Source organism: Gopherus flavomarginatus, chromosome 2 (assembly GCF_025201925.1).
Source record: "Gopherus flavomarginatus isolate rGopFla2 chromosome 2, rGopFla2.mat.asm, whole genome shotgun sequence".
Lineage (NCBI taxonomy): Eukaryota > Metazoa > Chordata > Testudines > Testudinidae > Gopherus > Gopherus flavomarginatus.
In genome coordinates this window covers 86,658,995-86,683,592 of record NC_066618.1, presented here as the reverse complement: position 1 = coordinate 86,683,592, position 24,598 = coordinate 86,658,995, and the positions used below count along the sequence as shown (strand labels likewise).

General features: G+C 41.2%; 1 protein-coding gene across 1 annotated transcript in view; it reads left to right on the top strand.

Moving 5' to 3' along the window:
- SUSD5 (sushi domain containing 5) overlaps positions 1 to 19,900 on the top strand; it is a 72,505-nt gene extending 52,605 nt beyond the window's left edge. The window contains exon 5 of the mRNA XM_050938004.1: positions 18,177 to 19,900. Coding sequence (XP_050793961.1) covers positions 18,177 to 19,450 — 1,274 coding nt within the window. The 3' untranslated portion in view covers positions 19,451 to 19,900. The remainder of the gene's footprint in view (positions 1 to 18,176) is intronic.
- Positions 19,901 to 24,598: the final 4,698 nt, after the last annotated feature.

The following is a 24,598-nucleotide window of genomic DNA, read 5'->3' as shown; positions in this document are numbered from 1 at the left end:
CTGATATCCATCATGTCACTTCCTCTGGATATAATTTTGACCCCAAAAACTTGGGCACCAGTTACTGGCTATTTGTTCATGCAGACACTCATGCTGACTCTGTTGACTCAGTGTTCCACCCAAACAATTCTCTGATTAAGTTTACTGTCTCCTATTTTCTTTGTTTCCTCTGGTTTGTGGGGGCTGACCAGCCAGATTTGTCCCAGGAGTGTCTCCCAGTCTTTTTGGGGTCATAGGAGACATGATCATTCTTTCTGGTGAGCCAGATCAGGAAAGAGACAATCAATTTAGGCCAAGAAGGAAGGGAGTGGCACTGAGTATAAACAACTTGAATGGGGTTGCATGCATGGGAGGGAGGGCTGGATTTGGTTATTAGCATATACAGAAGTGTGAACACCATTCCCAGCTTACTAGATTTTCAAGCCCTAGGGCAAAGTGGTACTTGCAATTCAAGTTGTACGCCATCCACTTTTAAAGTGCACCAATGATGGTCATCTCTGGATTTATGAGACTTGATCACGTCATGTATGATGTTGCATCATGGTGCCACATTGCTGTTGTGCTTTTGCTGGAGGGTATTCAATATGTTTTACTAGAGTTCATCCTCAGTTTAATAACCCTGCCTTACACTCACTATCTTTCTTCTCATTCTCACAAACCTCCTTTCTCTGCAGTATTGGGCACAATTCCCATTTACTGTAAATAAGCTCTGGGCATGTGCCTCTAGCTATGATGTTAGAACCAGCCCCTTAGCAATGATCTGCTGTTTATTATTTTGTATTTGCTAATTCTGATGTGGGTCTCATAGGTCTTTAACCTACCGTACTTGGTTTATTTACTTAAGGAAGGGAATTAACTGCTGATGTTACAACAAAATCAGAGGTTCATTTTTCAAAGCAGTTCAAGGTAGTTAAGCCCAGAGACTGTTAGTGAGCCAAATACATTGTTTACCAGATAGAGTGGACAAGATGTGAATGCAGGTTTTGTATGTCTTGTGCTATGTTTATTTTCCACACACAACACCAGAGTTGCTACAGCCTGGGCTACTGGAATGAAAAACTGGATTTTGCACTTCCCTTTGGATACTTAAAGGCAGTATACAGTACATATCTGAAAACCCTATGTCCTTTCATAGTAAAGTTGCAAGAGCTGCATATATAAAACATGGTTCTCTCAACTATAGATATTGCTGTGTTATCCATACCATTATTATGTTGTCACTGTTCTAATGTGACTCCATCTTGAAATCTGTCAGAAACTGAAATTTGTGCAGAATGCACCTGTTTGCTAATTTTTTGGTCCAATCCTGCAAAGTGTTCAGTTTCTTCTATAAAGAGCTGAGTGCCTTAGCTCCCATTAATTTTAGAGAGACTTGGGGCCTAATCCTGTGAAGTGTTCATTACCTTCTTATTGCTCTCTAGAAAGATCTAGGCAAATTGGAGGGAATTCAGAGATGCTCAGAATTAAATCCTATAATCTAAGTTTGAAATCATCAAAGTTGAGCAAATTCTCTCTTTGAATACATCCCAAAACCACATCCATCACATTCGTGGTGTTATATTGCATTGCAAGCTTATTTTAAATTTGTTGTCCGCTATCACCTCTAGGTTTCTTTCAGCATTACTGATTTCCAAGTATCAACCTTCTAATAAATCAGTGTTCCATATTGTTTTTTTCAAGATTAGCTATCTTGCATTTGTCCAAGTTAAATCTCATTTTGTTATTTCTTTCCTGTACCTTTCACTCATCTGTTACACTTCACATAATTTGTCTGTCCTCATCATCCAAATGAGTCTTCTCTGCAAACCTAATTAACACACTTTACTCCCTCCTCCAGTGCATTAATGAAGATGCTAAGTAAGACCAGACCTAAAATTGATGCATATCACCCCTCTTTAGACATCTTTCCTACAAAAAACAAAGAGCTCACAGTTAGACCTGGTCTACACCAGGATATTTTATCTAAAGTTTCTCAGGCTTTGTCTATACTGGCAACTGAACAACAAAACTTTTGTCTTTCAGAGGTGTTAAAAAAATTCCACTCCCAATGAGAAGCATTAGCTTTGTCGGCAGGAGAGCGCTCCTGCCAACACAGTGCTGTTGTCAGCAAAACTTTTGTCTTTCAGGGGGATGTTTTTTTGTCGGCAGGAGAGATGAAAAACAGCATCTACACTGTGCACTTTTTAGTGGCATGGCTGTAGCAACACAGCTGTGTCATTAAAAGCTGTGTAGTGTAGACATAGTATCGGTTATTCAGCTCCACCAATGATAGGAGCACTAGTGTAGACAATGAACCACTGACATCTTAAACATTTTTGTCACATATTTCTGCTCCTAGCAGGCTTAGACAACACAGTTCTTAAAATGCTTGCAGCCCTTTCTACTCTAATGCTTTCATTATTGCCATCACCAGTGGGAAATTTGGGGGCAACATACACACCTGTAGACAGCCAATCAAAGCAGGGGAAACTGAAGAAGTGTTTGGGAAGGCTGAGAAAGAAAAGGGGGTGGGGGGGGCAGAGAGAGAAGGACCAGGCATCTTCCACCAATAGATTTTGAATAAAGTTTGCACAATTTTCTGAATTTTAGAAAATTTACAAAAACTTTAAAACTTGGAACCAAAAAAAGGAAGCTTATCTATATCTGTACTTCAATAAATTGCCACAACATGGCCAAAATTTGTTCCTTTAAAATGTTAATTTTCCTGCACCAAACCTCTTAATACTCTCATACATTTCTCATCAGATGCACACAGAAACATAGAAAAATATACTGAAGAAGTCAGCATCATTGTTAACAATAAAACAAAGCATGTTACCCGCATCCCATACCCAGGACACTGGGGCTCTAATACCCATAGAACCAGACCAGCCAAACACCCCTACTTCTGTACAATCATTTCACGTGAGGGTTCCTGCTATATAAAAATCAATGTGTTTTCAGGTACTCTTCTGGCACTGAGCTTTCTTTAAACGTAAAGTAATAAATCCAAACAAAATGTCAAGTGTATTGGTTTTCGTCACTACTTATTTTCCTTCATTTATACATTACCTGTGTAGTCTGTAAGGTCTGTAGGGCAGGCCCTTGAATTTATACCAGTCTGTAAAGTGCCTTGCAACTATTGGTGCTAGCCAGATAAGAATAGTAACTTACTGTGTCTCCCATGATTTATCTTCTATTCCTTGTCAATTGTCACTCAACATTTTAATTTTCTTCTATCTCTTCATCTGTCTCTTTCTGTTATTTTCAGCATTTGTTTTTCTGCTGATTAATTTTTCTGTCCTTCCCTCCACCCTCCTCTCTCTTGTTGCCCTATTCTCTTCCCTCCCACTAGGTTGTGTCACTGTAGTCTCGCACCTGGAATCTCTCTCTTCACTGACAGCCTCTTTCACTGGAGTGTCTCCTCTTCCAGGGGTCTGCCCTAAGTCCCCTTCCCCCCACCCACTCAGTTTCATTCCTCTCTCTCGCCTTGGGTACTTTTCACCATTTGATCATCTGCTTCACTGCCTCATACTTGTGGGTCTCTCCACTTCCCTGTCCCGTAGGTTGGTGGCTCTCACCTCTCTTTTCCCCCTTGGGGCTCTTTTTGCAGTTGCTCTCTCCTTCCCTTTGTAAGTGTCTCTCCTTAGGCCTGACTGGAAGCTCCTACCCCTCTCTGGGGTCTCGCTCCACTGTCTTCTTACTTAACTCTCCTCATGGCATTCCCCATTGGGGCAGGGGTCTCTCTTTTCTTCAGTGGAATCTTTTCCCACCCCATTCCACACACTTGGGGGTCTCCATTTCCCTCTCCTGCCCCCCTATTCCCCTTAGACATTTGTTTCATTTATTAGCAGTCTCATGCCTGATTCACAGGTGGGGGAGGGTCTCTATTCTGCTTTCTTTTGCTCCTGAGGGAAGTGTCTTATTCCCCTTCACTGCCCCTACTTGAGAAGCACTAATGCCCCATCAGAGGGTACCAAGTTTCTCAGCTGCTCCCTTGTTGGAGGAGATGGAGAGAATTTCTGCATTTTTCCTCCCTATTCTCCCTTGCCTCTGGCACTCCCCTACATTTAGCCCCATTTTACTGTGGGATAGGGAGCCTCCCTCAGTCCCTTATTGCTTGGGGTGGACTCTCAAGTTTACCCCAGCCTGTCTCTCTTTGCCAGTAGTGGGGTCACTAGGTCCATTCCCCCATTCTTCTCTAGCTGGTCACCTTGTGGTGCTGGTTGCCCCTCTTTGCTTTTCACCGACAGGAAGCACAGGGAGGAGTCCAGGAAGGAGTAGCACCACAACCCCCCCTGTTGCGAGGAGGCCAGAGGAGCTGCATGGTCAGTCTGTCTGCAGGACCAAAGCAGCTAAGTGGGGTCACGAAGCGAAGCAGCAATGGCAAGACTACACCCCTAGAGCTTCTGTCTTAGGCACAACCGTGCACCCACCTCAGTTTTCCCTCTCAGGTAACCCAAGGGTTCTACACCAGGCTCTCTTGCCTCCACTGATCACACCAGTCCATGCAGTAATTAAAATCCCAATACATCTCACCCTTTGATATCTCACAGATCACACATCAGTGCCTCCTACCACACCTTGACTCTCTTCAGTCCTCTTCTGTCTTTTTGCTAGTGTAGCCTCCCCCCAGCCCTTCCAAATGGAGCACAAACCCACTCTTCCCAGTGGGAACCACCACAGCCTCTCTGCTGGGAGATCATCCTATCCAGGGGAGCATCCCCCTCTCCTCCAGCCTTCTTACTGTTCCCCTGGGCCCAGTTCCTGGTGTGAGACATCAGCAGGTAAGCCCCTCCCACTGCCCCTCTGTGTTCAGTCCTTTCTGACCCTCACCTTCAGCCTTGGTATATACCGTAGCTACTACGCTTAAAATGCTACAGTGCCACAGCTGTAGCACTTCAGCGTAGGAACTTACTACAGTGACCGGAGGGATTCTCCCATTGTTGAAGGTAATCCTGCTCCTCCTCCTCCTCCCTAAGAAGTGGTAGCTGGGTCAATGGAATGGCTGTACTGGGGGTTAGGGTCATCTTGATGATCTCTCCCAGGGGTGTTTCTCAAAATAAATAAGTTTTCCAATAATAATTTGCAATTATTTAGCACCTTAGATTGGAGGAGCTCAAGTATTAGTCATGCTAAATATCCCTGTGGATAGGCTTTATTCCAGTGTTATAGGTTGGGAAAGCTAAGGCACAGATAGGTTAAGTTATCTGCCCACCTCACACAGGAAGTCTGGGGCAGAGTCTACAATAAAACCATTCTTATAACACCAGGCCTAGAAAAAAGGGGGAAAAGGGGTGAAGAAAGCCTACAGCCACCTCCTCCCAGGCCTGGAAAAGGGGAGAAAAGCACCTGCAGCTCCCCCCACCCCCCTGGCTGGGAAGGGGGTGAAGGACCCCAGAGCTGGTGTGGGGCCTGTGGGGGAAAGGCAGATGTGGGGGCTGAGAGTGTGTAATTAATTGCTGGGGGCGATGGACAGATGTGGAGATGAGGGGCTACAAACTTAACTAGAATGTTGGGGTTTGAGGAGAAGCTGGAAGTTCCGCGCTATCAGGCAGATAGTGATTACTCCTGCAGTCAGAGCCAAAGGCACTTTACTCAATACATTCGGGAGTGGGCAACACTAATTCTCTCTCTCATATATAGTGGGTATGGGTAGGGGGAGTTCAGAAATCAACAGACAGCCCCCCCCCACAAAAGACAATAGTCTTATTTTTTTGTTTGTTTTAAGTCTTGTGATTTTGGGGGTCTGTCTCATGATGTTTTAACTTTTAGGGTTGGCAATGCTGCACTAGTAAAACTCTTGTTGTCTTAAGCAGAATTAGGCCAATAAACATCCCTCTTGGAAATCCCATCCTACACATTCTGGCTCTCAATCTTCGGGTGAAATCCTTTTCCCATTAAAGTCATTAGAAGATATGCCATTTACTAGAATGGAGCCAAGATTGCACTGTTGGCTTTTAACCTTTAGAAAATGTATCTTGTCTAGTAACTAATACTTTCAACTAGGTCTACATAGTATCTTACCTCAACTCCTCCACCGTTCCAACATGAAGTTAAGTTTGTTAACTCCTCCCTGCAAAAAAAATCATGAAACTGCTTAAAAATCATGGACTTTTTTTAAAATTGGGATTCTTTTTATTTTCCTATTTTTAAAAAACATTTAGGATAGATTTGGGACATGTTTTCAAAGCTTTTCTCTGCAACCACAAAGGCTAGATAGTTCCTTTTTTTTCCAGAGTGAAAGCTAAGATTCTCACTAAATGACATTACTCCAGGAATTAGTGCTTTAAGAAAACAAACCAAACATTGTAAAACTCATGATAAATTTGTAATACATGCCACTGACTTAATTTACATTAGCTGAGGATCTGTCCCTGCAACCAGATTTATTTCTAATTTAGATAAAAAATAACTCAGCCAAAGTGGCCCATTGCATATAGTTTCTGACATAATTTTCAAATGAGTTCCTTTGCTTTTTTTTTTCTCTCTCTCTCTTTTTGTACATAATTCCATTCAATTACTAAAGCTTGGAACTGGAACAGTATTCAGAATTTCCTTGTCAACATTTCACTGCTTGTTCAGAGAAGTATCAAACCTCTAAGAAGTTAGTTCTGGTAGAACTTTCCACTTTTTAAAAAAAGGATTGGGCAGTCATGACACAACTGGACCAGACAAGTAAAACAGAAAGAGACTCTCAAAATTCCAGATGGTGGAATGGTGGAATACAGTGATTGGTGTTACTGTCTCCATTTCAGAATACACATACCTGGAATGTTTGGGATCTGCTCAGTTATATTTCATGTCAGATACTGGGTAAAAAGGAGGAAAAGTCAAAGCAGTTCTCAGTAAAAATGAGTCATCACTAGTACTACAGCTGTTACATTTTCAAAAGTGCCCTAGACTCTGTTTACATGGAGAAGCTTTAGTGAAATAAACTAGGATGTGAATGTAAAGTGCAATAGCTATTCCTCACTAGCTCTGCATGTGGACAGTTTTATTCTGGATTGAGTGCTTTCTTGTGGATAAACTTAATTCACAAAGACACTTTTACTGTGGAATAAGAGTGTCCATATGAGGAGATAGTGAGGAACAGCTATTGTGCTTTACAGTCACATACTATCTTATTTCACAATAGCTTCCTATGTAGACAAGCCCTTAGGCTCCTATATGCATAAGTCGCTTTTGAAAGGTGATTTAGGCTCCTGGGAAGCCTGTGTTGCAACCTTAGAATTAACTATGAAAAAACTGAGAATGAATCAAAAGAATTTAATTAGAATTAAAAGGAAGTTGGGTTATATTTGGTTGTTGATATTTTCTGGTACAGCAGAGAAAAAATAATCACTAAATGTTTTTGGGGAAAATGTTCCAGCAGAGGCCCATGAACAGAGCTTTTCAGATGCTTTGATGCTGGAAAGTGATTCTATTTCAGTGAAAGTTTACTTTTGGGAACATGTATCACAACTTTTATTGCAGCTGATTCCTGTCAGAAATGAGGGACCACAAAAAAGATACTGTAATCTAATGCCTGTGTGGAAAAACCATTACATTAAAATGACATTTTCCAAACAACTGACTTGATTCTGAAACTGCTCTGAGGGAGTAAATACATAATCAGATTAAATGCTTTTACAGATAGAGGCCACATAGACCAATAAGGAGGACATAAGTCTGGGAATCAAAAAACCAGGTTGCTAGTCCCAATGCTGCCAATGACTCACTCGGAGTTTGGGTAAATGACTTCACCTCCTTGTGCCCTTTTTTGTCTCCATCTGTAAAAAGAGAATAATTATTCTCACCCAGCTTTGTAAAACATTTTGAGATTTCCAGATGAAAAGTGCCATGTAAAAGCTACATAATATTATGATTACGCTACAAGCTTTGTTTGTCATATGTTACTATTGCCCAGGTTAAAAATAATTCATTAATAAGTGTACAATCTGAAAGATTTTGAAAGAATTAGCATAAGCACATTGAACAAAATAATCCTAAAGTTTGACATTTGGTTGTAGTCAATGGATTGTGAATACAATGAAGTACATCAAAAATTAATAAAGCAACATGCTGCAAGAGACCTAAAATGTTTTACACACTTGAGGTAAAACACTATGCTTTTTAATCAAGATATTATTGAGGGGGAAAATGGTTCTATATAGTTATTTTTCTTGCCATTTCCCACTCTGAAAGGGCACTGTGTTAAAACTGAAAACACAGGGATTTCAACCCAAACAAAGCAACTTTAGGCAGAGAACAGGAAGATACGTTTTTGCAGTTTATTATTTTTTCTGCTGCAGTGAAGAGAATGTATTCGTTTCAGAAAATATATCCTGAAGTTTGGGATTATAATAAGGATCTGAAAGCTGGTATTTCGCTGTCTTAAAGGGTGAAAAGGAAACTACCACTTGCTAAGTGACAATGTTCCTTTTTTTTGCCCTAAATCATTGGTTCATTATAGACCAATGGTTCTCAAACTGAGAGTCGGGACTACAAAGTGGGTCATGACCCTGTTTTAATGGGGTTTCCAGGGTTGACGTTTGACTTGCTGGGGTCCGGGGCCAAAGCCTGAGCCCCATTACTGGGCGTCAAAGCCAAAGCCCGAGGGCTTCAGCCCTGGGTGCAGGGCTCAGGTTACGGATCCCCTGCTTGAGGCTGAAGCCCCAGACTTTGGCCACCCCAGCCAGGGGCAGTGGGGCTCAGGCTTTGGCCCCCAAAACAGGGTGGTGGGGCTCGGGCTTTGCGCCCACCCCCCACGTGGAGCAGTAGGAACTCAGCTGGTCTCAGGCTTTAGTTACTTCTGCTGGCGTCACGTAGTAATTTTTGTTGTCAGAAGTTTGAGAACCCCTGTATATAGACAAAACTAATAACAAGCATTAACACTTACATTGTGAAAGCTCCTAGAGGCCTCATTGTATCTGGCACTGCTCAGACAGAATAAATACCCGCAAAAGCTTATGTTCTAAAAAACAAGTCATTACAGATATGAGAAATCATATCAATTCTCTGTCCCCAAATTTGAACTAAAATGATGCTTGCCAGACTTTACTTTTATCTTTTTGCATGTATATTTTATTGCTTTCCCCTGGTCTGTTTTTTGTCCTTTTAGATTGTTAGCTCATGAGAGGACCGTGCTGGCCACTAAAAGAAACATACAAGGTGGGGTTTTCAAAAACATTCATCATTGACCTGGCTTTGTTCCCATTGGAGTACATTTTACCATCGACTTCAGTAGAAGCCGAATGAGGCCCACACTAAGTGTTTTTGAAAATTCCACTCATAATAAATATCTGTAGCACCTTTCGTCCCAAAGTACTATGGGCCAAATTCAACAACCTCACCCATTCTATCATAATCCCACTACAATCATTTTTAAAAACTGAGATTATCAATTCACAATAAGGCAGAATGGGATAATTAATAAAAGTCAGTTCATTTTTTAATTACTATTATTCTGGGACATGTTGGGACAAAAGTCTATTGCTTTGTGTGTGGGGGGGTGGGGGGGGAGAAACAGGGTGGTATTATCTCACAGGCAAAATATTTCACAGGCCTGTCAAAAAATAATCCTGTCCTTGGTTCCTGTTTTCAGCTCTGCACTGACTCGCTTTGTGGTCTTAGACAAATCACTTCACAACTCTATACCACAGCATGATCACCTGTCAAATAGATATTACTATACCCATTTCAGAAGGATTGTAAGAGACTTAATTAATTTGTTAATGTTTGGAAAGGAATTTGAGATTTAGATGAAAGGTACGGTATAAAAATGGAAGCTATTTATTATTATGATTTCCATAGGGTGAGATTCTGCTTTCCTAACTCACATTAAGTAGTCCCTTACTCTAATTAGTCCCTGAGTCCACAGCAGTAATGAGAGGTGTGTGTTTGGGACTCTGACTGAATAGAGAAAGACTTGAATCTTGGACCAATGCTTTTCAATTTAAGCAGTTTTAAAGCCAAGCCTGCTTAAAAGGAAAGGTACAACCACTTTAAAACCAGCTGGTAATTGGTTTAAATGCATGTAAATAAAGGCTACAGCTGTTTAAATAAGGGGTGGACATAGTGACACTTTGGTCACTAGTCTTCAGTTATGATCCTATAACCTGGAAGGTAGAAAGCTCCAAAAAATGCTTAGGTAGTGAGCAAAACTGAGTGTAAAAAGTAAGCTAGCAGTGCCTGGAACATAGGGTCCACAGCTGCTAAAAAGGCTGTCCTCATAACATTAACTTGCTAAATACCAAATGTAGGCCTCATCTAGAGGTCTAAAACCAAGAAGAAAGAATGGGCTACTACTACCACTACGGGAAGCAATCCAGGGCTATATGAGGCCAAAACTTCAGGGCAATGCTTCCTTTGATGTTTAAAGAGATTAATAGATCCTTTCATTCTGGCATCCCCTAAGCTAACATTAGTTATGTATATAGTCTTCTTTGCTATAAACTATACAAACAGCAGACATTGCATATGAGAATATGTTATAGTAGCTTTACAACCTGGACCACAATAATTATCTAAGGGCTTGTCTGCACTGACAATTTATAGCACTGCAACATTCTTGCTCAGGGGGATGAAAAAACAAAGCTGTGCTCCCAGTGCTGGCAGCTTTGCCCCTCGTGGAGGTGGTTTTTTTAGAGCACCAGGAGAGTGCTCTGCCATAACCACACAAATCATGTTAAAGTAGTGCTGCGGCAGCGCTTTAACATTGCTAGTGTAGACTAGCCCTAAAGGAATAAGACTTAAGTATGCATGGGCAGTAGATACTGTACAGTAAAGTTAGGAGCCCCTAATAAAAAATACAAATGTGCTTGTTCCTGTTTCCAGTTAAGTAATTGGTAAAAGACCAAATGATTTTTGAGCAGGATTGGGCCGAGAGAGAACAAATTCTGGGTACTTGATTGGAGACTAACATTTTATTAAGAGCTCATGCTATTATTTGACTTAGATATTTCAGTAGAAAAATCCTAAACAACAGAAAATGTATTTCAAGTGAGATTCTGAAAAGAAAGAATTTCATTTTATATAGCAAGACCATTTATTACTATTATTTAACATTGACAAAGTGATCTGTGCTGTTCAATACAGACACGCCCCCGCGTTATGCAAACCTGACTTACGCAAATCCACACTTACGGAAAAAGTTCCATAAGCTAGGAGTGGTTTTTTTGTTTGTTTTTGTTTTTCGGTGGGGGGGAGTGGGATACAATGGTCAGGTATACGTTTCCAACTTACGCAAAATTTGGTTATGCAAGGTATTCTGGAACGGAATGGTTGCATAAGTCGGGGAGCATCTGTACACAAAATAAAGCTCCTGGCCTGAAGAACTTCCTATCTGAAAAACAGATAAGGAGGCTACACCACACATAGGGAAAGAGAGAGAGAAAAAGAGTATGGAGGGGTGGGGGACTGGTTGGCTAAACACTAACATGTAAAATCAATGTTACACCCTCATTTCACCTGGATTACTGTGGTCAACTTATCTCAAAAAGGATATTTTAGAAGTAGAAGGCTTTCAAAGCTAGGTATAAAAACTAATTAGAGACATGTAAAAATTTCCATACGAAGAGAGACTGGGACTGTTTAGAGAAGAGATGGGTAAGAGGGAATATAGGCTTACAAAATAATTAATGGCAGACAAGGTAAACTGTGTGCTCCTATTTGCCATGTTTCATAACACGAGAACAGTCCCTGGAAAAATCATGGAGCAGGTCAATTCTGAAGCACTTTGAGGAGAGGAAAGTGATCAGGAACAGTCAGCATTGATTCACCAAGGGCAAGTCATGCCTGAGTAACCTAATTGCCTTCTATAATGAGATGACTGACTCTGTGGAGGAGGGGAGAGCAGTGGACATGTTTTTCCTTGACTTTAGCAAAACCTTTGATATGGTCTCCCATAGTATTCTTGCCAGCAAGTTAAAGAGGTATGGGCTGGATGAATGGACTATAAGGTGGATAGAAAGCTGGTTAGATCGTCAGGCTCAACGGGTAATGATCAATGGCTCCATGTCTAGTTGGCAGCCAGTATGAACCAGAGTGCCCCAGGATCAGTCCTGGGGCTGGTTTTGTTCAATATCTTTATTAATGATCTGGAGGATGGCATGGATTGCACCCTCAGCAAGTTTGCAGATGACACTAAACTGGGATGAGTGGCAGATATGCTGGCGGGTAGGGACAGGATACAGAGAGACTTAGACAAATTAGAGGATTGGGCCAAAAGAAATCTGAGGTTCAACAAGGACAAGTGCAGTCCTGCACTTAGGAAGGAAAAATCCCATGCACTGCTACAAACTAGGGACTGAGTGGCTAGGCAGTAATTCTGCAGAAAAGGACCTACAGGTTACAGTCGATGAGAAGCTAGATATGAGTCAACAGTGTGCCCTTGTTGCCAAGAAGGTTAACGGCATTTTGGGCTGTATCAGTAGGAGCATTGCCAGCAGATCGAGGAACGTGATCATTCCCCTCTATTTGGCATTGGTGAGGCCTCATCTGGAGTACTGTGTCCAGTTTTGGGCCCCACACTACAAGAAGGTTGTGGAAAAATTGGAAAGAGTCCAGCGCAGAGCAACAAAAATGATGAGGGGGCTGGAGCACATGATTTACGAGAAGCTGAGAGAACTGGGATTGTTTAGTCTGCAGAAGAGAAGAATGAGGAGGGATTTGATAGCTGCTTTCAACTACCTGAAAGGGGGTTCCAAAGAGGATGGATCTAGACTGTCCTCAGTGGTACCAGATGACAGAACAAGGAGCAATGGTCTCAAGTTGCAGTGGGGAGGTTTAGGTTGGATATTAGGAAAACTTTTTCACTAAGAGGGTGGTGAAGCACTGGAATGGGTTACCTACGGAGGTGGTGGAATCTCCTTCCTTAGAGCTTTTTAAGGTCAGGCTTGACAAAGCCCTAGCGGGGATGATTTAGTTGGGGATTAGGTCCTGCTTTGAGCAGGGGGTTGGACTAGATGACCTCCTGAGGTCCCTCCCAACCCTATGATTCTATGATTCTAACATGAGGACGTAAAATGATCAAGCATGCCAGAGAAGCACATTGCAAAAAGAGAGATTGTGTTGAAGTGCTTCTCTGTGAATCAGAGCCCTCCATCTCCATGTGCAAGCAGATTGGGCTGGAAAGAGAGAGAGAAGGCAGGAAGGACTCTGCCTAGCCTGAAACACTGACAAGACCTGCTCTACCTCACAGAATGGATGAAAGCAGACAGGAGCGGAGCTGGAGCTGCATCTCAGGACTTTTATTTTGCAAAAATCTGTTAATCTCTAGTGCTTTTTAAGAACAGGTTAAGAAATTCCCTTATAAACCATGTTCCTTGCCTTCCTACCATGTTTTCCCCAAAAGAATTGAACTAGAAGTCAGGGTGGATCTCTGGGGTAGAGGGGGAGCATGTGTAAGCAAAAAGGAGGATGTCTACCCACCAGTTTGGAGCCCCTGGGAGCAAATCTGAGAGCCTGCATTGCCAGACTCAGGTGAGTGGGCCTCTAAAAGCAGCTGCATAGACAAAGTTTTGAAGTTTAGTGTTGGCATGGAGCTTGGTCTCTAAAGCTCACTCCCTTCCCTATGTGTTATGGTTGCCAACCCTTCAGGTTTGTCCTGGAGACTTCCAGAAATTAAAGATTATGTCATGTGATGAAATCTCCTGGAATACATCCAACCAAAATTCAGGTATCAGAGGGGTAGCCATGTTAGTCTGGATCTGTAAAAGCAGCAAAGAATCCTGTGGCACCTTATAGACTAACAGACCTTTTGGAGCATGAGCTTTCGTGGGTGAATAACCTCGTTATCTCTAGCTTGCTTCTTGCTTGCATATATATACCTGCCCCTGGAAATTTCCACTACATGCATCCAATGAAGTGGGTATTCACCCACGATAGCTCATGCTCCAAAACGTCTGTTAGTCTATAAGGTGCCACAGGATTCTTTCCAACCAAAATTGGTAACCCTGCTAGGCTTCAGAACTCCATCCTGACCTGTAACTTCAAATTTTAGAGCACCCAGCATGAGTCTGTTGACTTGGGCTAGGAGGCTCATTCCCACATGCTCCAAAACATTGCATAGACAGGCCTATGCAGCTCAGAAGGTCTGAGGTCCTGGTTCCAGGACAGTTGTAGGGTTGCCAACTTTCTGACCAAACAAAACCAAACACCCTTGCCCCGCCCCTTCTCCAAGGCCCCAGCCCACTCACTCCATCTTCCCGCCTCCCTCTGTTGCTTGCTGTCCCCCATCCTCACGTGCAGTTGGACTGTGCAGTCCACAGTGGCTTAGAAGCATGTTGGGTCAAAAAACAGAGGGTGACTGAGCCAGGTTGTAACAGGCATCACACACAAGTATTTCTTTTAGGAGGGATTTTAGTAAGTAGGAGGTGGTGGCTTGGCAAGCTGGCATGAGGCATTCTTTCCAGAGGGCACTGTGGAAAAATACATGAGTGGGAGAAGGGAATTAAGGTATTGAGGCTGGCATGTTGTAACTGTTTTATGTTTTGTTGACAATTTATATATGTTTTTATTTTACAAACCTGTTGATTTAATATTCTGGTAATCTTCCAAATAGCAGCTAGGATATGAAAGACTGCACAAGCACATTTTATGAACAGTTAGACGAATTTATGTCCTACCAGAAATGTTCGTGCTTTAAAGGGCTGAATTCTCCTGTCTGCTAAATCCACTCTGCATCGGATGGAAGTTTTCCCATGTTTTTAACTGACCACAGAGGGCCAGTGGAGAAGTTTCTTTGTGTTGGGATAATTCTCTGCTGGTGTATCTGCTTCCTACATCAGACACATCCTAACCCCTTGTTATGAGGGGAAGCAGGGAGTGTGTTAGGGGAAGGAGTTGGGGAGAGTGAAGCTATACATTATCCCTCATAGTGTAAGTCAGCACAAGGGCACAGCTCTCTTACATGCTTTGGGACCAGGGAAGGAGAATCTGAGACAGGCCTCAGTCAAGAATCTACCCTAAGTTGTTAGCCTATAACAAGACAGTAAACACACAACACTTTGTACATTATAGACTGATGCATTTATAGTTTCCTCTTATTGATTTCTTTCCTGCCTCTCGCTAGGCTCAGGGTCATGGCTTCACTATCTCCACTGAAGGCTAAACAGTCTTTGGTTTTTCTGATTCAGTTTATTTTCCAGATTCTAGGCATGGTTCTCTAGGCTCGTATGCCAGCACAAACCAGGAGAAATTGCATCAACTTTCAATTGAGTAAAACTGGTGTGAGCTCAGAATCAGGCATCCTGCCCAGATAGCAAAATTTTCATTGGACTGTAATTATTTTTCAGTTAACAGCAGAAATATTAATAGTAATGCAGTCTTCTATTTTTTGTCTTTAATTGAAACTTTTGTTTAGTGTTGTAAGCCTTGATTATTTCAGGCTGTTGTGAAATGAGTAGTGGGGATGATAGAGCTGGGGCAGTGTCTCTATATCAGACTCAGACATTATGTTATTTCCCCTATATTGCACTTGATTGTTCTTGGGTAACCATAGGTTCTGGAACTAGGGATGCTGGGGGTGCTGCAGCACCTCCTGGATTGAAGTAGTTTCCATTATATACAAGCTTTACAGTCCGATTCAATGGCTCTCAGCACCCCCAAAAGAAAAATTGTTCCAGCAGCCCTGTTGGTTATCTATTTATTGAAATAGATGTGTAGTCCAATTGGTGATGGCCGAGGGCATTATTCTGAAGTCTAGTCATCACTATTTACATACCCGGCACTATAGATATATATCTATACATGACCTACAAAGGAAGGCTGAAAGAATCGGGTTTGTTTAGTTTGGAAAAGAGAAGACTGAGAGGGGATATGATAGCAGTTTTCAGGTATCTAAAAGGGTGTCATCAGGAGGATGGAGAAAACTTGTTCACCTTAGCCTCTAATGATAGAGCAAGAAGCAATGGGCTTAAACTGCAGCAAGGGAGATTTAGGTTGGACATTAAGAAAAAGTTCCTAACTGTCAGAGTGGTTAAACACTGGAATAAATTGCCTAGGGAGGTTGTGGAATCTCCATCTCTGGAGATATTTAAGAGTAGGTTAGATAAATGTCTATCAGGGATGGTTTAGACAGTATTTGGTCCTGCCATGAGGGCAGGGGACTGGACTCGATGACCTCTCGAGATCCCTTCCAGTCCTACCTAGAGTCTATGAAAATCCAAGCAGGCAAGGCTTTCATTCTTCTGAGGTACATAAATACAGATCCATATCACATACAGTGAGTGTTTTCCAGATGAGACCTTTCAAAACGGAGGTCCTGTCTGCTCTGCATGGACAAAATCTCATCGCATATCTCAGAAGATCAAGGGTTTCCCTGTGTATCCCTAGCCAGAATTTCACTTACTCTGTTCTTGTGCAGAATGCAAAGCGCCCCAGGGCTGCTACCCTTCTACTAAAGAGCTGACTGTATTTCAGTGGCAATATCATTCCTCATTTATAGGGCCTAATCTGATAGGCCTTTCTGAGGCAAACTCCCATTGAATTCAATAGTCAAGACTTAGTTTGACCCTTCAGGGTCAAATACATCAAATACTATACCTCTTCGAAAGTAGATTTTTAGCAATGTATTCTAGAAATTGTTTTGGTCTTTCCTTGAAGAATACCTTGATAAGAGCAGGCTGTTTTTACACAGTCAGCAGTGATATACTTTTTGTTGCATACGGTGGTCTAGCATTAGAGATTCCAAGTGAAATCCTGGCCCTTTAGAAGTCAATGGCAAAACTCTGACTTCAATAGGCCCAGGATTTCAACACCATCCCTTTGTCTTGTTGATATTTGGTATAAAAACAGCACCAGGTTTGACTTTTATAAATTTGGCAGTACTAATCATTGGGAAGCAGTTTCTGACAATGGAATATTGTTCCCAGAAAAAAGCTTTAAAAGGGGTATTATGGTTGGTAATATTAAACCCCAACACTAAGTGACCATTTAATTGAAATATCAATGTTGATTGTGTAAGGCTGCAAAGTAAAACACTCAGGGATCATGAAATGCCTGTGAACCTTAACTTTACCTCTTTGCATGTATACATCAGTCAATTACCTGATCACATATGGATGAGAAATTCCTATCAGGGCCGGCTTTAGGAAGTGCGGGGCCCAATTCGAACAGTTTCGACAAGGCCCCGGCAGGGATGACTTAAAAACACAAAAAAAACCACACATGTAAAAAAACACGTGGGACTTGTACTCACTGGGCGGTGTTCTGAGTCTTCGGTGGCACTTCAGCGGTGGGTCCTTCACTCGCTCCAGGTCTTCAGTGGCACTGAAGGACCCACCGCCGAAGTGCCGCCAAAGACCCAGAGCAAGCAAAGGACCCGCCGCCGAAGTGCCACTGAAGACCCGAAGTGCCGCCTGGTGAGTAAAAATTAAAAAAGCACCTCTAGCCAGGGAAGGGATTCTCACTGGGCGCGGGGCCCTCTTAGGCGCGGGGCCCGATTCGGGGGAATTGGTGGAATAGGCCTAAAGCCGGCCCTGATTCCTATCAATTCACATATGCATAGGCAGAGTGTCAGTGGAACACTGGGAGAGCATTTTTTTTTAAAATAAAAAGATAACATTTTGCATAATAGATGACATTATATACACACATACATATATATTTAAACCTTCATAAATTGGGCCAATAAAAATTAATTTTCACCAGACCACTGGAAGGCATGTGTTCCAGGGAATATTTTCCCATAAATATTTAGGACTATTTTTAAAAGTTTGAAACTTTTGAAACAAAAGCAGAATTGTCTTTTTTCCTCCCATTTATTCACCCTGCTTGAAAACACCTGAACTGTTTTGCTAAAAATTTTTAAATGTTGCCCTCAGGGAGCAGAGTTGGAAAATAGTCTAAAAGGTGAACGCTTGATAAAATTATAAGCAACTGAAAAGGTTCTTTAGAGTGGAAACATGTATACAACTTTAACTGGGGGCATAATAAATTCTATGTGCTTTTTTAAGAGTGTTGGAAAGTCAGTAAATTTAAAGTTAAAATTGTAGCAACATTATCCAAACTGTATATAACTTGCTATAATATATCAGAGTTATGGTGACCACTTATATTTCAATGAAAGGCAGAACAACATATAAAATATGGTAAGCCATGTTTTAAGGGACACCACTACACAACACTTAATGCACAGCATAACAACAAATCTTCATTCTAGGAGCCCAGCGTTTTTTCTACCAAATTAAACTTTAAAAAAAAAACTTTTTCAGATGAGACTGAGGCACACATTGACTATGAAGATAATTTTCCTGATGACAGGTCTATGCCTGTGGCTGGGCATGAGGAAGAGCATGGCAAAGAGGAAGGGGAGGAGGAACAAGAGCAGGAGTTTTCCCACCCTAAAGAAACAGAGGCAGAAAGAGTTGGAAGCAGCAAAGATGTTACTCAGGGTATAGATTCTACTGAGAAAGGAAGGAAGACACCAACTGAATCACCTGTATCATTGCTGAGCCAAAAACACTTGTTTTGGTTCCCTGCAGAGTCTTTCAATGAACCTGAATCTGACAAAGACACAAACGATGCCACTAAAACACTATTTTCTGATGGCAACAACCACATTGGAGTGAAAACCATCTATAATGAACCTGGCAACAAAATGATTTATGACAGCAAGGATTTCCACATTGGACCTGTTTTTGTGAACAATGATACAAAGACAATGAAAGATACAGTCACCAATACTGATGAATCCTGGTTAGATGGTTACCCTGTAACTCAGGAAGCAGTGGAGGATGACGAAGAGGAGGATAAGGTTGATGGATCAATGGGAACAGAAGATGACATTAGCCTTACAACTGATCAACCAAATCATGTTGAAGTTAGGAAAGCAGGCAACAGTAATCCAGCCCCAGACAAGGATTTAACACAGATTGTGGCAGCCCCAACAAGGATGCACGATTATGGGATCAAAGAAGTACCATTAGTACTAACACCAACGAGTGCTCCCGAGAACGTGAGTGCTAGCAAGGGCTCTGAGGATGTGATCAGGTATCATGCAACTACATCTTTGGGATTTGTGACTCGGGAGTCTACTACAACAACTACACAGCATGACTGCCCTAGCTTGAAAACTGCTACATTGAAAACCTCTACAACAGTCAGTACCATTGACCACATTCCATATCCAGAGACAGAAGAAACAACAGCATACTCAACACAAGCAGCAGCCACTATACCAACTCAGGAGGTCTTTACTAACTCATTGTCTAATGAATTTCTTGAGCAAGAAAATCTCACTGATGGCACAGGAGAAAAACTTCTTCCCACTTCTGAACCTTGCGTAGGAGAGAATTGTCCTAGCCCGAGTAAAGGTCCCATGATAGCTATCACTGTGATTGTTCTATGTTTATTACTGTTTGTATCTATACTGGCGGTGTGGTGTTTCAAAAAACGGCAACAGAAGAGTTCTGTATATAAATTGAACGGAAAAGGTCAGGCTAGACATCCCCATCACCACCAACAGATTGAAATGCAGAAAGTCTAACCTGCTACCTGTTTTTTGGCAGACACTAGAAAGCAAGAAAAAAAGTCACATGAATGGTGGACACTGAAATCCATCAGTGCAGGAAGCAGAGGGCAAAAAACCAAACAAAAACCAAAAAAAACCCTGTGTGAGACAGAAGGAAGTTCAGCTGTTTGAAATCACAACTTAATATATCTTGACATTTCAGTGTTAAAGAATCTGGACATTTTTACCACATGGGTCTTTTTGGAGATCTCAGCAAAAAAGAATGTAGTGCAACTGGAGATCATCCAGCATTTACATTTTGCTCATATTAATTAATAAAAGCAAATTCTTTGTCTACGACATTGTCTGGTTACAAACCAATGGCAGGACTGGTCAGACCTTTCTGCTTTACTTTCAGTGAGCCAGACAAAGAGATGTGGGGCAAAAGTCTCTCTTTGAGCTACTACATATGTTGGTGTTTGTTATTTCTTTTAGAACTAACCAAATTTGTCAGGGTGGACCAAAACCAATGATTACATGGCATATCATGTGAGGAAAAATATTTGGTACAGTATGTTAATGTAATGGGTGATATTGCATTTGGAGAGATGATCACTAAGGTACTTTTCTTCAATGTTGTGAAATTTTCTTGAAACACATTAACCAAACATGTAGGACATTAGGATATTTTGGGGCTAGGGGGTGTTGTTTTAATCTTTGGAAAGAAGTGCTTTTTTATATTAATATTTTTTGTGGAATTAATGCTCTTTCACTGAAATTGAGATAATACAAATACTAGAAAACTCCATTTTTCCTTTAAAAGTAAGCAAGCACTGTGGTAGTCAGTGCATTCCTCCTTTCAGGTGCTATGAGTAGCCCCTTACTCATCAAGGAGCCAAACAGGAATAAAGACCTTGGCAGGAAAATACATCTAAAGTAATTTGTTCTTCTGAATAATAATGCTTTAAGACCAACTGATCAAAATGTTGAATTTAAATACACAGCCTATAACGTATGAATTAAAAATGTTATGTAAAATATATTTGCCACATTCTTCTATGGGATGACCGAAGTACACTTGTATACTCAAATACGTTTAAAAAAAAAAAAAAAGATCTTGGGGTCAGATGGTTCTCTGAAAAACTTCTATTCAATGTGCAGCAGCAGTCAAAAGAGCTAACAATGTTAGGAACCATTAGGAAAGGGATAGATAGTAAGACAGAATAATAATGTCATGATATAAATCTATGGTACTCCAATACCTAGAATACTGCATGCAGTTCTGGGCACCCCATCTCAAAACAAAACAAAATTAAAATTGGAAAAAGCATGGAGAACGGCAACAAAAATTATTAGGAGTATGGAACAGCTTCCAGATGAGGAGAGATTAAAAAGACAAGGACTGGTCAGCTTAGAAAAGAGAGGAGTAAGGTGGGAGATGCTAGAGGTCTACAAAATCATGAATAGTGTAGAGAAAGTAAGTGTTATTTACCCCTATACATAACACGAAAACCAGGGCTCTCCCCAATTAAATTAATAGACAGCAGTGTACTTCTTTGCACAGTGCACAGTCAACCTATGGAACTCATTGCCAGGTGATATTGTGGAGACCAAAAGAATAACTGTGTTCAAAAAAGAATGAGATAAGTTCATGGAGAATAGGTCCATCAATAGCTATTAGCCAAGATGGAGAAGGATGCAACCCTGTGCTTTAGGTGTTCCTAAACCCCTGTCAGTAGCTAGGACTGGACAACTCAATAATTGCCCTGTTCTGTTCATTTTCTCTGAAACATCCAGCACTGGCCACTGATAGAAGACAGGATGCTGGGCTAGATGGACCACTGGTCTGACCCAGTATGGCCATTCTTATGCTCTTATTCTCTCATGAACTGAAGGGGAGTAGAAAGTTATCAAAGATATGATGTGGAACAGTGGGAGATACATAAGTTCATAAAAACTGCTTATTTTAGTTTGAAGTACAAAAACAAACCTAGGCAAGGAAGACCTTGCCTAGTTATTACAATGAAAACTCTTGCCTTTTAAATTGGATGTTGTTTCAGTTATTGCAAACATGGAGGCTCTTCCAACATAACATCTTATTTAGAATTGTTAAGAATTGGGAGAGAGAGATAGAAGATGTCTTTTATCATCCCTGGAATAATTTTGCTTATTTAGGAATGAAAAATCTTACTGTTTGTTCTTACCTGTCCTAATGACAAAAGTAGTACTCAAAACTATGAATAATCTGCAGGTCAGAAATGAGCTCATCTTCTACTCCTTACAGGGCAGTCTCAGCCAAAATACTCACTTTATTCAGTAGATCAAAGCATGAAGGGGAAAAAAGGTGAAATATTGAAAGATGAATCAGTGGAGATCATATAGGACCAAATTCTGTCTTCAGTTACAGTGGTGTATATTCTGAGTAACTCTGGCCCCATTTTGTGTAACTCAATCCCCATATACTGGTAACAAAAATTAAAAACAGGATTTTAAAAATATAGCTACACATTTTGTGACAGAATATGACTTTATAGTGAGCAAGAGAAGTTGAGTATTGTTGCCTGGATATAGACAGCAAGAATAGAAACTGTGCAGATTTGTAAATAGTGTGTTTCCTGTTATACTGCATTACTTTAATGTGTTCTAGAATATGAAATAACCTAGGATTACAGTTGTAAAATATTTTTATGAGGCAACTTTTTTTAAACAATGGATTTAGCACTAAGTAACTTTATGGAGTCTGCTAACTCAACTAAAACATATTGTGTTATCTGTGTGGAAATATACTGCAAAATAAATGCAAAAAACATCAATTTTGAAACTTTTTTAATCTTAAAAGCATGAAATCAGTGTTACAGTTCTGCATAGCGTTATTTGAATGAAGTACAGCTCAACAAGCTAAGTAAACAAAGTCAATACTATTAGTGTCAGGAAACATACACGATGTAAAAATCATACACAAATAAAATTACAAATGCAAACTGCATGGGGCTCTTGTGAGATGCTTGTTATTCATGAAAAGGAACAAAATGTGCATTAACATAGTACTCTGAGGTATCTACAAAGGCGGGGAGGAGAGGAGTGTTCTTGTTCAAATAACTGACTAAACAGATTTGTTTGTAGAGGAAATACTGGTCTCTCCATCGGGGATTTCTTGGAGCAGATATACTCCTTGTTGTTTTTGTGGATACAGAAGTAAGGTGCCACCGGACTCCTTGTTGTTTTTGATATCAGAATTAGTCAAAAAGTGTTAAATCCAGGTCATCAGCCCGATACTATTCGGCAGAATGTTTTTTCTTCCTCAAATTTACATCCTGAACTAGAATGCTGTTTGCACTTGTGGGCACTTAATAACCAGAGAGACATTGACCAAAAAAATTCACGGGGGGGGGAGGGGGAAGGGGAGGAGAAGAGGAAATCCAACTCTCCTCTCATGTGTAACTTGGCTGATCAACTAAGGCAGGGTGTGGAGAGCAAGATAAATACAAATACTGAAAGGATGAAAAGGGAAAAAAGTGAGGGGAGGAATTACTTAACATAGTAAAAGGTATAACTAGCAGCAATGGGCTGAAATTAAGACAGGGAAAACCCCTTCTCCCTGATGCCCCTGGAACTCCTGCCAGCCATCCAACCCTTCCTCTCATTCCTGACTTCCCCCCATGTTCCCCACCCTCTGACCACCCTGACCCCTATCCACATCCCTGCCCCCTACCCTGAACTCACTTGCCCTCTATCCAACCCTCGTGGCTCCCTGCTCCTTTACCGCGCTGCTTGGAGCACTGGTGGCTGGCAGCGCTACAGCTGCACCGCCCAGAGCACCAGGACAGGCAGCCTCGCCACCCGGATGAAGCCAGCCATGCCACTGTGCAGCACAGAGCACTGGGTCAGGCCCTGGCTTTGCAGCTGCACTGCCCCAGGAGCTCGCAGGCCTGCCGCCAGAGCATTGTGCAGGCAGCGCAGTGAGCTGAGGCTGCGGCGGAGGGGGAAAACCAGGGGAGGGGCTGGGGGCTAGCCTCCTGAGCCAGGAGTTATAAGGCCGGGCAGGAAGGTCCTGCGGGCCACAGTTTGTCCACCTCTGTTTTACAGGATTATACTCCAGACAGTAAATAAAATGTCCCAACACTTTTTGCAGATAAATGGTAGAGAGACTGACACGCAGTAACAAAGCTAATTTTAAAACAACAGTTATATGCAATTACAGCTCCGACTCCCATAATCCTATTATTTTAAAACAAGTAAAAATTCCATTGCTTTGCAAATGTAAAAATAAATCATATTAACTACTTAATGCCATTTAAACACAGCTATCCAAAAGCTATATTAAAGGGGAGAGGTTAAAAATAATCAAAGAAACTTCTACCCAAAGGTTACCATTTACAAACTTTAAAAACCAAGAACTCAACAGAATTTTGTTTCCATACATCACCAAATGCTTTTGGGGGGGAGGGAAGGGAAGAGAGAGAGGAGAGTCTAAGCAACTGAATATTTCCTTACAAAAAAAAAGGTCTCCATTTATTACATTTTTCTCTAGGCACTGAAGAGGAGTTAAGATACAAAAACCTGATCTGCTGGTGTATATAGCCAAAACTTTTGTAAGTCAGGCTATTTCTTACTAACGTCTCTTTTTGTATGTAGCTTAAACACTCCACACTAAGTCATTCACCCATTGAGTCACTAGAAAAAAGAAGTCACTGTTTAAAGGATGGCAGACAACCAAAAGTTCAGACAGCAGCAATGAAAGATTAGTTGTGTTTTTTTCTCACTGCTCTGCTGCAAACTGCATCACAGCTCTATGTTCAAACATTATTAAAGGAGTGTGTTTTCTCTGGCATCAGTACTTCTCTCCACAGTTTAAGTATTGAATTTTTTTCTGAACTGAAGTAGGTTTGGTTTACAGCCCACATTAGAACTTAAAAAACATATTTCCATAGTAGCTGGCATATGCAGGCAACTGTTTACCCTCAATTGCAGCCATAATAAACATGAGTACATTTACAATCCAACACATCTTTGTCTATTTGCAACTCAGTATATAGTACTGTAAGAAGTGCAGGTTACTAAAAATCACTTTTTAATGGAACCTCTTTAAAGAGACAGATTTCCTGTGTTTGCCTTTGCTGTAAATATCCACCAATATTACCTTTCTTGAATGCAGGGATATGCAATGGAAGTTAGCTACAGCAA